General features: G+C 36.8%; 1 protein-coding gene across 9 annotated transcripts in view; it reads right to left on the reverse strand.

Moving 5' to 3' along the window:
* The window catches only part of TTC3 (tetratricopeptide repeat domain 3), a 128612-nt gene that overhangs the window by 44116 nt on the left and 69158 nt on the right, over positions 1 to 15338 (reverse strand). For 8 of the 9 annotated variants that reach the window (XM_043593611.1, XM_043593609.1, XM_043593615.1 and 5 more), the window contains 9 exons: positions 14554 to 14646; positions 13856 to 13920; positions 12700 to 12836; positions 10563 to 10889; positions 7973 to 8224; positions 5153 to 5199; positions 3941 to 3997; positions 3335 to 3408; positions 1917 to 2081 (listed from right to left, as the gene is read on the reverse strand). In XM_043593611.1, coding sequence (XP_043449546.1) covers positions 1917 to 2081; positions 3335 to 3408; positions 3941 to 3997; positions 5153 to 5199; positions 7973 to 8224; positions 10563 to 10889; positions 12700 to 12836; positions 13856 to 13920; positions 14554 to 14646 — 1217 coding nt within the window. The remainder of the gene's footprint in view (positions 1 to 1916; positions 2082 to 3334; positions 3409 to 3940; positions 3998 to 5152; positions 5200 to 7972; positions 8225 to 10562; positions 10890 to 12699; positions 12837 to 13855; positions 13921 to 14553; positions 14647 to 15338) is intronic. The other variant, XM_043593610.1, reaches the window with a different exon arrangement.

Here is a 15338-nt window from a genome sequence, read left to right on the forward strand (position 1 = left end):
ACGGCTCGGAGCCTAGAGCCTGCTTTGATTCTGTCTCCCTCTCTCTCTGCCCCTCCCCCACTCACGCTCTGTCTCTATCAAAAAATGAATAAACATTAAAAAAAAATTTAAAGAAAAACCATAAAGAAGGGTCTGGGAGCATAACCAGACTGAAAAGGAAAGAAGCGACTGGGGAAAACAGAAGCAAGGACTAAACTACGGATGAGTAACAGGTTTTCTGCGAGAATAACCAGGCCTTAAATTAATTTCCTATTGCAGATCTTAACCCTCAATTTGTCTTCTTAAGGAAGGTAGCATGCACTACTTAGCAATACCAAGCTCAAAATGGTAACTGCTTGTTAGATATTCCTGAACCCTTTACTCCATTATTTCATCTACCCTACTCAGACTCGTTGATTTCATATTCACATTTCAATCCCAAAGTAACAGCCAAAGTTATTTAAAAAGAAAAGTCTGTTTCTCTTCTATTATGTCAATGTCAGGAAGACAAGTCTCCCGTACAATACAGAGATACAAGGTCTTGTTACCTTTACTATCATTGCAGCAGAACACCTGTCACCTCAGCAGAAGTAATAATGGGATCCTGGTATCCTCATTACCCAATAAAAGGGCAACCCTTCGACAAGCTACATTACTTGTCACTGGACTTAGGAGATGCTAAACAACAGCATCCATCAGCAAAAGAACAATGAGACCAAATTATAATAGGACTCCTTGTCAAATGTAGAACTCCCCCCTTATCCACAAGAGAGATGTTCCACAACCCCGGTGCCTGAAACCACAGATAGTACTGAGCCCTATACTATTTCTTCCTACACATATATACCTATGATAAAGTTTAAGTTATAAATTAGGTGCAATAAGAAATTAACAGCAATAACTAAAAATAAAATAGAACAGTTACAATAATATACTGTAAGATAAGTTATGTGAATGTGGTCTCTCTCTCAAAATTTTATTGCACTATCCTCACTCAATTCTTGCAATGATAGGAGATAAAATGCCTCTGTGATGAGATGAAGTGAGGTGAGTGACACAGGCACTGTGACGTAACATTAGGCTACTACTGACCTTCTGACAACACGTCAGAAGGAGTATCATCTGCTTCCGGACTGCGGATGACCACAGGTAAGTGAAACCTCAGAAAGCGAAACCAAGGATAAGGGAGGAGTACTGTATACCCTGGAATTCATGATGAAAGATATGGCTGGAAACTTTTACAGTCCTATCAGTACATACCAGGGTCAGTTTTAGAGACAGAAAATATCTATATTAGCAGCTCAAACTGACAAAATCAATTATTAGTAGTATTCTGAATTTATTTATTTATTTTACTTACTTTACTTATCTATCTATCTATCTATCTATCTATCTATCTATCTATCTATCTACTTATAAAAGGTCCTGGCTGCCCTCAAGTACCAGAGCCTGGGTCCAGCCAGACCACTGTGTTTTTTTTTGTTTTTTAAATGTTTACTTATTTATTTTGAGAGGAGGGAGGGTGGGAGGGAGAGAAAGGGGGGGAGAGAAAGGGGGAGAGAGAGGGAGTGAGAGAGGGCGAGAGAGTGGGGGGAGAGAGAATCTCAGACAGACTCTGTGCTGTCAGTGTAGAGCCCGATGCGGGGCTCCAATCACCTCAAGAATGGTGAGATCATGACCTGAGCTGAAACCAAGAGTTGGGACATTACACCAACAGAGCCACGCAGGTGCTCCAGGATTCTAAATTTAAAATTAAAAACCCTCAGTTAACTTTGTGCACTACACGACAAAAGCCATAAAAATACTTTCCTTCCCAACTTTGTAAGCCAATAAATGATTCCTTTAATAAGCAAAAGGGACACAAATTAAACAACCTGCAATCTTTAACTGGCAGCTTCAGTATGAAATAATACTAGTAGGAATGTTAAACTACTTACTCATACAGCGTTGAACATTTTTGTTTTGGGTTAATGTCCCACAGCTTCTTATTACGGACAACATATTCACTACTGTGCTGTTCATAGATAGCTTCAAATTCTTCTACATCTTGCCGAAGGTGGTCAGGTACCACAAATGGGCCTGCAGAATTTGGATTGCGTCTGCTGATTAAAAAAAGAAATTTTTTTTGTGAGCCCTAAACTTTGAGATGACCCAGAATATTTAAATTAAAACAAAGATAGTAACATACAACTCAGCCTTACAATGCAAAAAAAACACTACCAGATAATTAAATGCAGAAAAGTTACCCGTGTGTGTGTGTGTGTGTGTGTGTGTATACATTTATAAACCTCCAAGGAAGCACTTTTAACTAACTACTTACTCTTGATCCCAAGAACAAATTTTTTGAAACTCCTGGTTTTAAAAGTATCAATGTTATATTAATTGTAACTTGTTAAAGATTTTGTTATAACTGCTATTAATTTAAGCTAAAGTGAGATTGGAACCAGTAAAACACTTAACAAAAAGATTCTTTTGCTAAAGTGTATGATTTTGCATTCTAAAAAGATGTAGCAGTTTGTGAGTTCTAAAACAAGACTACCAGGTTTAATCCTGGCTCAGACATGTACAAGCTTCAGGTTCTTAGGCACTCAACTACACTGTGCATGAACCCCCTTATCTGTAAAATGTACATGATAACAGTACTTATCTCACAGGGTGAAGAGTATATTCAATGAGTTTGTATATGTAAAGCCCTGAGAATAGTACCTGGTACATAAGTTCTGTCTAAGTATGGACTATTACTATTTGAACTTAAAATAATTCCTCCATTTAAAGAATCCATGAAAATGTGCAAAAGCAGCTCTTATGACAACTCCTTTAAGAAATGTGAAAAAAAATGGGTTTCTGGTTCATAAAGGAATATGACAAAAAGGTCATTGCTACTCACTACTTTTACTTTTTCTTATGTCTACTTGCTTTCTGAAAACTCAGTTTCAACAACTAGATGTCACTGAAAATCATTCATATCTAAGATTGAACATTTAAAACATCTTCCTCTCTATTATAGCAAATATGCTAGTAATTATCAGTAGGAAATTCTCTTCACTGAACATCTTAAAGACTATTTCCTAAATCTTTCCCATAGTATCTTGCATATAGTAAGTTCCCAAACTTATCTAATGAATGTCATTAGCCCAATGATTTTAATGCTGTTTGCAGGAATTCTTAATGCTGACAAGCCATATTATAAAATCAACCAAGATGGATCACACTAGGCTGTCATCACAGATGCACAAATTTAGACAGTGAAGTTAGAGAAGTAAAACACAAGTTTAAATGATGTTAAATTAATACCACTTGCTAAGTTAATACACTTGAGTTAAAATTTGAAGCACACATTTTCAATTTTACTTACTTGTGGTCTTCACCTGAAGTGATAGTCTCATTATTTGGGGTTACTGAAGATGTTCCAGACCCCACTAACATAGGCTAGTTTAAAACACACAAAAATGAAAACAATTTTCTACCTTAAAATTCCATGAAAAAAATTAGCATTAAAACAAATGAATGCTTATATAAATATGCATGCAAATTGCCAATATGTAAGACTTATCTAAATTTCCTTGTGAACAGGAACACATAGTAATAAAGTTTCAACACCCATAAATAGGCCCAACTTAACATTCAGGTAGCTTCCAATGCTCCAAAAAACCTCAAATGTCAAAGATAAAAAGCCAAGTTTTAGCAGAACTTACAAAGAGCTGCTCTAATCCTCCTCTGATATCTGTTCACTATCTCAACTCCTGCCCTCCTGAGCTCCCACATACATGACAGCCATGAAGAACCCCCTAGAAGATAAATAATGCCCTATATGGCTCATGGGCTTGGAGCAAATCTTTAAATCCTAAAAAAAGTCTTTCTCTATAAAGTACTTCAAAATATCCCAAAGAACTTGTTAATCCTAATTTATATATTCAATTAACTATTTTAGACAAGAATTAATACCAAAAATACTCCATACCTTTGAATCTTTTGGCTTCTTTTTCTTGCCTTTATTTTTTATCTTGGCAGAATTAAACTGGAAAAATGGGGGAAAAAAACAATGAACACTCAAATAACATCATGATGAAGCTCTGTATAAAGTATATACTGGTTTTAGCCACAAGTTGAATATACACAAAATGCTGAACAAAAATAACACTTCATATGTTAGCCCTAGTGTTATGATTTATAATAGAAAATAAGAGAAAGCCTAATAATGACTGTTATAACTAAAATTGCTTCCAAAAATTTTTTAATGTTTTATTTCTCAGAGAGAGTGTGTGTGTGTGTGTGTGCGCACGCAAAGGAGGGGCAGAGAGAGAGGGAGAGACAGAATCCCAAGCAGGCTCTGCACTGTCAGCCCAGAGCCCGATGCAGAGCTTGATCTCATGAACTGTGAGATCATAACCTGGGATGAAATTAAGAGTCAGATGCTTAATCGACTGAACCACCTCCTGGTCCAACATTTTAATAAGGTGTATGTTACTTCAAGTAATTAATCAGTCTTTTAGAGTAATTCCGATTATATGCTACCACCATTTCAATGGCATTCCTTTTCTTAAGGTAAACTGGACACTCTACGCCTGGCCAACTCTGAGGCACAGTGGACTTAGAAGACATTTAACTTCCCACTGGGTGTGTTAGTTGTGTTTCCATACTTAGCTGGGCAGTATATTTCACAGGCAGATTAAGAAAAGTTCAAGTACAGATGACCTGATCCTAAAAAATCAGTAAATATGCATCTTTCTGTTTGAAAACTGCCACAACCTACTAAGAAAAACGACTCTGGAATTATTTTAACTTAACTTAGTTTGGAGCCATTCAAAACAAAGTCTCTTTGTTTTCCTTACAGAACAAAACATTAGAATTTTAATCATTACAGATAACTTTTCATTTTTAGGCAGGAGATGACTCAACTCCTTCCCTATTTCTGAGATTAACAATTATTAGTTGCGAAACTTTATGGACATTGTCTAATTTAAGCCTGTTGAATTTGCTGATTGCTGATTGTCACTCTAATTCCAAGAGGAAGACTGGCATTAACATTCTATAAATGAGTATATGTTAGCCAGAAATCCTCCATGTTTGGTTCTAGAATGCCACCTGTGATGTAAATAAACACTGGCCTGGGTACTCCTCTCTTCCTTTGGCTAACACAAATTAACACGTTTAAAGCAATCAAATAACCTACCGGCACATCACCACTGTCTTGTTTCCTTAATACAGTACAGCGGCTGTCTGTAGGAAAATACCAATAAATTGTGAGAAAATGAAATTTTTACACTGACAGCACACTAAAGCCTTAAAGAAAATCACCGCAGACACTACTGTCATCAACTATATTTTGCTCCTTATTTTGCTTTGACACAAGTTTAGTTTAGAAACCAAGAGCAAATGGCCAATTAAATGGAAACCAACCACAAAGAATCACAAAATGTCAATCTAGTTCAGCATAATTTGAGTGCCTTCTAGATATCAAACTCCGTGCTAGATGCTGCGAATACAAAGATGCAGAGAATAATCCCTGTCATAGATACGCCTGTATTCTAAGCTTATGTTGTACAAATACACAAGCAAGCAAATACGTGCAACCCAGAGTGCCAAGTGCCTCAATAAATACAATGGAAACAAAGCTGATGGAATAATACAGTTTTCAAGGATAAAGGCCCAATGACAGGCCAGGGAGGGCTCAGAGAGGGATGCAATATCAAAATGAGACTTGAAATAAACAAGCAAAGGGGCAGGACGTAGTTGGAGCAAATGCAGGAGCAAAGACATGAAGCAGGAAAAGTACGAGGAGGGTTTGTACACCTTCAAGAAGTGGGATGTATGCACACAGATGATGTGAATTTAACGTGTAGGCAAAACTAAGCAAGTGTTTAACAGAATTGTTACAGTTGTATGAAAGAGATGTTCCAGAAGAGTCACTAGTGGCAATATAAGAGGAAGATCTGTAGTGGGAAGATCTAAAGAACAGACACCAGTTTGGAGGCTACCAGCATGGTCTAATCATGGAAAGCTTATTAAGGTTCTGACCTAGGGAAGTGGAGATGGACAGGAGAGGAGAGATCAAAGATAAAGCTTACTGGAACGGGTGACAGACTAGATACGGGGTAATAGGGAAAAGGAAGAATCAAGACTTTTTTCAGGGTTTCCTGCGTAGATACAAGATATACAACAATGTTACGGAGATAAATTTAGGAAAAACAGGTCTCTGGGGATACAGTAAGTGGATTCAGCCACACTGCTCTTAAGGGACCTTTTAGTTGTCTACAAAGAACTACCAACAGTAAAACATTATGCAGAGTTCAGGAGACAGGCTGAAACTCTGAATTAGTGATAGGATTGGATGTTTTTATTTACAAAATCAGTGGATTCTGAAAAGTTTTAAGAAATATAATCATCCCTTTAAATGAAAAGAGACAAAATTGAAAATGTCTGGAGTGAGGGTGAGAAGCACAGCTCTTGGAGAGAAAATCTGTTGGGATGGCTAGTCATTTGGTTGGTGGCTTCTGACTCTATGACTAAAACCAGAGGAATAGTCATAGTATATCTGGGGTATAGAACACAAGAATCAGAAAAAATGCACACAAAGAAAGAATTGTGTCCTTTTTAGTTATTTTGTTGTGTGATCCAAACATGCATCGGGTTTTGTAAGCTCAGTCCCCAGACAGTATTTTACTACCAGCAGCAGCAAACTGACGGCAATAAATTCAGGCTATCAACAAGCACGTCACCTCCAGCCATGAAGCTGTGTCCTGGAAAAATAAGCCATCTATATTTGAATGTGCTCCTTCCTAAGACCCAGAACAAAAGCAAGCTTTTCAGTTCCTTATACATATGAAATTTGTAATGTGTGATACTTCTGTACAAGGCTGGACTTTTTAATGTGCTCTTTAAAACAAAACATGAAATTTTAGGTCTAACTGCTGACAACATGTAAAGCAAATACTAAGGAATGCTGAGGGATTGGGGTGGGGTGGAAGATTATCATAAGACATACATGTAGTACCAAAGATAAATTAAAATTAATATAGAATCTAAGAATATTAGAATTTTGAAGCAAAATGGGACCACACAGATCAATGGCTCTAAATCCTATCACTTCAATGATGAAGAAACTAAGATCCAAGGGAAACTAAGGAATTAACTACTAGTCCTCCTATTCTACCAAACTGGACTCCATGCCACTACCCAAACAGGCGACCTGACTCCCTCCTCAACCCCATGTCTCTAATCCCAGGTGTCAACTTGGGAGGTGTCCAACTACCTCCCCGTTCACAGCTTGGACTCCAGTGCTGCACCAAGGGTTCGCCCTCCCCAGGAAGAGCACAAGGGCTTGATCTTCCATTTGAACCCCCAGCACTCTTTCTGATCCTCTCTTATTGAGCTTACGGCCATATTATAGTTATTTGTATATTCATTTTACTCCCTTTTCAACAACATAAGGTCTTGAGGGCAGGGACTAGTATAAACATTTCTGAGTACCTGGTTAACACCCAGCTCAGGCAGGGGCCTTGAAGAAGTAGTAAAAACAAAGTTTTTAATGAATTGAATTAGAGAAGAAGCTGGGCCATAATCTACTTTTCCTAACTTCCAATTCTAAGTTCTTCCCACTACAACAGATGTGCTATTTATAGATTCTGCAAACATCACCTCCTTTGCAGGGCAATGTTTTCTTGAATGTTAAACATCAAACCATTTACTAATAAATTCTGTCCACTTAATATGCAACCTTTGCCATGATACTGTTAAAGTACCTAAAATGAGAACAGTATGGTACGTAGTCAGTATAATATACCCATCTGAGTATCTCTATAACACTTGGCTCAACAGAGTAAAAAGATTCTATGACAAAAAAAAAAAAATCATTATTCTTAATCACTAATTTGCCCACATAAGCTGGCTGTACCACAATTCTCACTATTTTTTTAAGTATTAAATAAGCTAGGTCCTTTGGAGATATTTTTCCCCCTTAGATATAATATAAACTAAAACTCAGTCTACATACCCATTATATCAAAGAATTCATCTAAAGCATTATGCAACGCTGGGAACTTGTCTCTGTGTTCTTCTAGCAGCCATATTAAACATCGTGCTTCCTTCAATGATGTTGGCTCACAGAAATAATCAAGTTGCTTTCCTTCTATAGAGGCTAGTTTATGACCGTATTTCTCATTCCAGAGAAAAGTCATGATGCTAAAATCAAGCTCCTTAAGAGATGCTCCATAACGAGAAAAAAAAGGTCCCGTGGCATCTAAACCTGTAATAAAAACAAAACCCAAATCAGAAAAAGGGAAAATCATTTACAGTAAAATCACACTCAGTCATACATCTCTGAAAGCAGTTCAATTATAATTTGCTTACATTTTCAGTGAAAAACACATATTTGAACAAAAACTTGTTCAAGCTATTTTGCATTTTAGAATATGACTTAACACTGATAGGCTAATGACAATCATTCTTCTCTATTAGTTGAATAAGATGGACCAAAAGCTTCTTACAAAATAGCTCGTATATTAAAAGTTTATAAGGTTATTTTTACTAGACTTAGGCAATGAAAGCAGGCATTAAATTCCTTTAAAAATATAACAACTTTTTCACTAATTCAAAATGATGTTCATCCTAATTAGTGCAAGCTAGCAAGATTTTACAGTGCTTTTCTATATATCTTTCACAGGAACAAAAAATCAGTGATATGCAAAAGCTTCCCAAATGCCTTTAAAACAGGACATGGGTAACCACCCCCACCCAATACCTCCATCAATGGCTCCTTACCCTCCTCCAAAATCAGGATAGTCACTATTCCCACTGTTACTCCACTTGCTACCCAATCAGAGAAAGAAGTAGCTGCAAACTCGTACTGCTACTGAGGGAGGGGCGGTGAGCCCTGACCCTACCAACAGCCACCAAAAGGCAAAGGTTGGCTCTGTTCTGTCTTCCCACTCGCCTCTGATACAGCATGATCACCTCGTGTTGGCCATGGTTTATCAGTCAGCAAATGAAGCAGACTGCTGAGTCAAAATTACCTTGGATGGCTGTTTCTTCCAGATGAAATAGTTACCTTGCAGTGGTCATGATGCATGAAAAATGTGCTCACTGAAGGGAAGGCACGAGATGGCTTCTAGTATTAAAATGTTAACCTCTTCCCACACCCTGCATGTGACCTGACCTCTCATGTTAAATACGCACATGATGTGACTCCACAGTATAGACTTTTGTTGAGAAGTAAAATTCCAAGAATTGGAAATTACTTGCCTTAAATATATATGAGTTTTACATCAGGGTTATAGTACAACCTTACTTTAATTAACATGCCTGAAGTAATTTAAATAGAAACAATTTTAAATACTATGCATACATCCTTATTAAAATGATACTTTAATCTTCAGAATAAATGTGAATTATATCAAAAGGCCACATTAACATTTCCATCAGTGAACTGTAAGGCTCAAATGCTCTAGTTTACCCAAAGCAACAATGGCAGGCACTCTTGCCCAGGTAAACATAACCAGAAAGCCTACTTCTCCTGAGCCTATCTTCCAAAGCAGATTAAAGTGAGAATAACATTGTTTAATTTATTATTTGATTGTTAGTAGATGCTAATGACAACCTGATCACTTAAGAGTGATTTTCTGGGACCAGAAACCCATGCAGACCTATGCTCAAAGCAGCAACACTTAGCTATCTACTATGTTGAGCTTGCTTCTATCCTACTTTGTTTCCACTGACAGAAATTTATCAATACACTCCCCAAACTCTAGAATTCTAACAGCTCCCTGTCCCTAAAAACTCCAGCAGATCCGTGTGACTTGCAGAGGCCTGGCAGGCTCACTCTTTGGACTGTCCTGCTATGGCTCCTACTGGCCTTGTATCCAACTGCTGCCAACGGAGTCATCTACCATTTGAGGCCAGTTGCCATCACGGTCACCAAGGTAAACAGTGCCCTGGTAGGTACCCAGAAAACTCTCAATCTAGTGTTAGACAACAACTCTATCTGCAGCTGCTTTCTGAGGTCCCCGCATGGCCTTGGGCTGCTTGGGGGGAGGAGAGGGTCTTCCTCAACCAAATTAGGAAAATCAGGAACAGTAGTAGCAGAGTTTTATAATCCTATGATTCAACCTCAGAGAATTTTTCTCATGATCTTTAGATATGGATTGCCCTCGGTGATCCTAAGCAATTAGTTCCATCCATTCTTTCCTCTAAGTTTTCTAAGGAATCTGTCTACAGAACTGCACGGTCCCAGAGGGCACTCGGACAGCTGCCTGGGGGGGGGGGGTGCTATTTATCCATGACTGTGCCTACTATTCACGTGGTTTACACATTTACAAATAAATAGTAGCAAAATATAGGACTGGATTTTCTAAGTGAATGAACTTTCTTGTGTTTACACCTTTTGAAAAGGTAACTTATCTATAACCGTAACCTATCTATAAAATAACCTAAATTGTGAATTGGGAGGAAACAGTACTTTTAACCAGACAAATTTGTGGTCCTACATTTAAAAAAATCATATATGATGATAGAAAAAAAGAGGGTTCAGAGGCAGATATCCAGCCTTCCTACTAATAAACAGCAGCCCTCGAGTTCAATGGCATTACCAAAGCTGTTCAGTTTCTGGATCCAGGCAGCTAATTTGGGCTCCACTTCTTTAAGCTCGCTCAAAACATGCAGAAATATCCTGGTCTTTACTCTGTTCTTCTCTTGAATCAAGTGACGAATGACATAGTCCACCGCTTCATTTAGAAAATTTCTGCTAGAAAAACAGGTTGTGTAGTCTTCTGTGCTTAAAACCTTCCAAGAAAGCAATTCTTTGAGAAGCTTGGAAGTGTTCAGAATACCAGATTTTATCTTGTCAGCATACTGCTTTATGCACTGCAGAATTCTGTCATCAAGGAACTGGCAACTCTGAACACTGTCTACAGTTTCTAAGGATAAAGAAAAGTGGTCAGTTAAAGTAAGCAACGGGGCCAATTTGCAAAGATATAAACTGAGAAAGAAATAATATAACATTACATAATAACATAAAGTACGGTTCAGAGGGATTCTTAATGTTTTAAATAAACTCAAGGAATTTGGAAAATAATTGCTTAGCAATATGTTTGAAAACAGTCACATTAAACCAAACACATCAGAAGTTAAGTACTCCTTCACTCTGTATCACTCATGTAACATCGAAAAACTCAGTTCCTCCAAAATAGGGTTACTTTCCTCAACAATCCTAACCCAGCCTCATCAACATTTACATTCAATAACTATGTTTAATCACTAAGAATGCAAAAAGTGTTTTCTGGAGTTGAAGGGATCATTTATTCAGTTGAATTCAATTAATATTTGGTAGTTACTGTTAGGTTTTTCATCTTATTATTGGATCCTAAATCACAGGATCCCATGGAGTTGTTGATTCCAAGCTGGAAAAGTTCTCAGAAAATTTCTCAGAGTTCATGTTCCCAACCCAGGCATCTCCCTTACAGAGGGCCATTTAGCCCCTTGAAGCATGCAAAATTAAAACACATTCACCAAAGACTTTTACAGTAGAAAAGATAATTTTGATTGACTGGTGAAACATTAATGGAATACTAAATAAAACATAAAAACAAGAGGAAATATTTCATTTTGGGAACAGCCATCACAGTAGAAAACAAGAAAGATTAACTTCCTTCAGCTGAAAACTGAAAGGAGTCCTGGGGATGTAATGTACAGCATGGTGATTACAGTTAATAACACTGTATTGCACATTTGAAAGTAGCTACTAGAAGAGTGGATCTTGAAAGTTCTAGTCATAAGAAAAAAATTTCTGTAACTATGTATGGTGATGGAAGTTAATAGGTCTATGGTGATCATTTTGCAATATATACAAATATGCCATATATACATCATGTTGTACACCTAAAACTAATACAATGTTACATCATCTATTCCTCAATTAAAAAAAAAAAAACCTTAATTAAGAAAAAAAACTTGGTGCCTGGGTGGCTCAGTTGGTTAAGCTTCAGACTCTTGGTTTCGGCTCCGGTCATAATCTCACAGTTTTATGAGCTCAAGTCCCACATTGGGTTCTGCGCAGACAGCACAGAGCCTGCTTGGCATTCCTCTGGTGTCCCTCCCTCTCTGTCCCACCCCCACTCGCGTTGTCTCGGTCTCTCCCAAAATAAATAAATCAACTTAAAAAAGTGTTTAAAAAGAAAAAAGTCTGAAAGTAAATATACTCACAGGAACAGTATAACAACTGAGACATTCCCATGTAGATCAGGGAATAATGACAAGATGAACGTAAAACAGAAGGCTGGGTTAGGTTATCTCTATCGATCTTTTATGAACGGTTTCTTTATTTGAACTCAACATTATTTCACATTCAACTAATTCCACATTCAGCTAATTCACATTCAACATTCACATATATCTGCACAGTGGGGTTCAGAGCATTGCTAAACACAGAATATGCATGTCAGCTATTATTTCCACCATCACTTTGGAGATGAGGACATGGACACAGATTCTGCCCCATGTTAGTGTACCGCTATCCCTGTGTACTAGGATTTTGAATCCCTATGTACTGCTTCCAAATTCAGTGCTCTTTACACGAACTTCTCCCCATCTAGAGCAACACAAGAAAGTGACGGTATTAACATACTAACTGAACTCTTAATTTCAATTCGGTAGCAACACAATGCCCAGTAAGATGGACATATTAAGCAAGAATATATTATTTTCATCATGTCTTGGACTTCAGCATACCTTTCTGCTCTTCAGTTTTGGGCAGATTACTTTCCCTTAAGTCCTCTTCCATCCTTTCTTGTGCTAATTTTTTTGCTTCTTTTTTTTGGAGCTTTCTCTTCAATTTTTTGTCTTCTTTCAGTCTTAGCTTCTCTAGGCTGATAAGCATTTAGTTAGTGGTAATCCACCTTTGTTATAAACTCAATTAACTATTTCCTTTGCCTATTACAGAAACCATTCTCCAAGCAGTAAGTTAGAATTTGCCCTTTGAATTTAGAACTTGGCCTGCATCTTCTGTTCAATATCAAAAACTGTTGACACGTGTTCAGTTAAAATTAGGGTACTTGTGTCATGAAAACAAGAATTCAATGACTGAGTGATTTATAATTAAGGCTGGCATGTATAGGTTATACAAATGTTATTACCATGTATATAAGTTACCGCTTAGGGTAAACAGAAAGAGTAAAAATTACTCTGTAAGAGAATGCATATGTACACTCATTTCAAATAAAGATTCCACAGTAAAATATTATTTTCACATCCTAATGATAGCCCACAACATTGGAATTTGGTTGATATGGTTTACAAAGAATTCTCTTCAACAAATATTTCTGTTCATCTTTTGCTTTTTCTTGGTCACAAACGATGAAAAAAATCACTTCTTAGAATGGAAAACAAGAAGCAGGACCAAAAAGAAAAAGAAAAAGAAAAAGCATTGGAATTATTTGATCTAAACAACATATATATAGAGAAGTGAATAATTCTGACAGTATATTGAGTTTTTTAGGGTGAGAAATAGTCATTGGTTCAAAACGATTTGCTGAAGAGAGATAAAAAAAGAAAAATGCTTTTGGAATTAAAGTTTAAACAACTGAGAGCTAAGTGTATAATTTTTATCTAAATGCCAAATCTACTAATCAAACGTCATTTCACAGCATCAAATGTCATAATTTTACTTAAAATTCAAATAATGTTTCTTACTCAAGCTTTTGATATTTAACCATTCTAGGCTAGTTCTCTTCAAGTTTTAAACATCCACAAAATTCATTTAAACACCACTTACTTGGGTATGTGTACACAGCCAATTTAAAACACAGCGTAATTCAGAAATCTGCATTTAACAGAATTACATTCTAATAGACATCATTAAACTACCAATTGATTGTTAAAATCTTACCTAGAACATTTCTGTTTCAGAATAGGTCTTGGAGGAACCTTTTCTTTTATGACCTTGTGTTCAAACTTTAAATAAAACAAAGACATCCAAAATTTGTCTCATACTCCCATGACATAAAGCACAAAACCACAAGCAACAAGCATTTCAGAAGCACCCGCAATGTTCAATTTGATAGAGAACAGTGGTGATGCTCTGACCCAGACAAAAGCCCAGAAAATTTTAGCAAAACAATTTACTGAAAAGAGGAACAAAAGAGTAGACACACCTTAGGAAGCTTAAAAAAAATTAAGAGTGAACAGATCAAATAAACTACAAATACCATTAGAACAACCCATAACCCTCCATATTGTGAAGTGAAAGGTAATCCTTTGAAACTCTTCCCCCTCCCTAAGAACCCCACCCTCGTTAATACCCAAAAGTTTACTGAGGATTAAGGAAACAAGATTATCAAAAAGTTCAAACTGTAGAACTGAAATGTCAAAAGTCTCCTCTTTTAGGAAATTAAAGAACGTGAGAATCCTTCATTGCAAAGGTATATTCTCACATCCTAAAATTTCCTATATTTTCTTAAATTAAATAACTTTTTTTTCCTGGAAAACATAAGACTGTACAACTTCTACAAACTTAAATCACATTTTAAAAGGTGTAAATGTTTTGATTAACAATTTGGTAATATTTTCCCTTTATTAGATACTTACTTCACATTTAACTTGACCACCACTGCTGAAAATGATAATCTTAGAAATGATTCCTTCACAGTCAGGGGTAAGACAAATTCCTTGCAGAAAATCCTATTTGATTAAAAAAAAAACAAGTGCTATATCTCTGCATAAATCTATAGATGCATACCATTTTAATCATCAGAAATAGTCAAGATACATCAGAAACTTCCTTTAGGGAGGCACTGAAAGTCCCTGCCCATTGTCTTCCGACTTTCGGAGCCTCCCTTATAGAAGGAATATACTTCCAGCTGTAGGGCTGACCACATGACTTGCTTTGGTCAATGCAAGGTGAGCTGACATAACGTACACTATGTCCACGAGAAAGCTTTAAGAAACACCAAATGAACTGGCTATTCCTCTTCACCCTCTGCCACAAGAACACGTTCCAGTCACTCTTCAACCTCAACTCAGAAACAATACAGCTACGTAGACCGGAGATGCTACAGCCCAACTCTGGCAACAGCTTGCACAACTTTAGGACAATCAATGTCAGCAAGAAATGAACTCTTCTTATTGTAAATTACGAGATATTTGCATTGTGTATTACTTTAATACATCCTAGTGAAAGAGGACTAATTGACAGAGTGTATTTCAACCCACAGGCATGGTTAAGACCACTAAGGGAGCATTGTGTAACTAGAGAAACTCAGTTAATGTAAGACACAGCAAAAGTGATTCAATGGCAACAGTTATTTGTTCATATCATTGTATCATTACTTAACTATGTGAAACTGCATAAAATGTGAGCATTTATTTCTAAC

The sequence above is a fragment of the Prionailurus bengalensis genome, chromosome C2, assembly GCF_016509475.1.
Source record: "Prionailurus bengalensis isolate Pbe53 chromosome C2, Fcat_Pben_1.1_paternal_pri, whole genome shotgun sequence".
Lineage (NCBI taxonomy): Eukaryota > Metazoa > Chordata > Mammalia > Carnivora > Felidae > Prionailurus > Prionailurus bengalensis.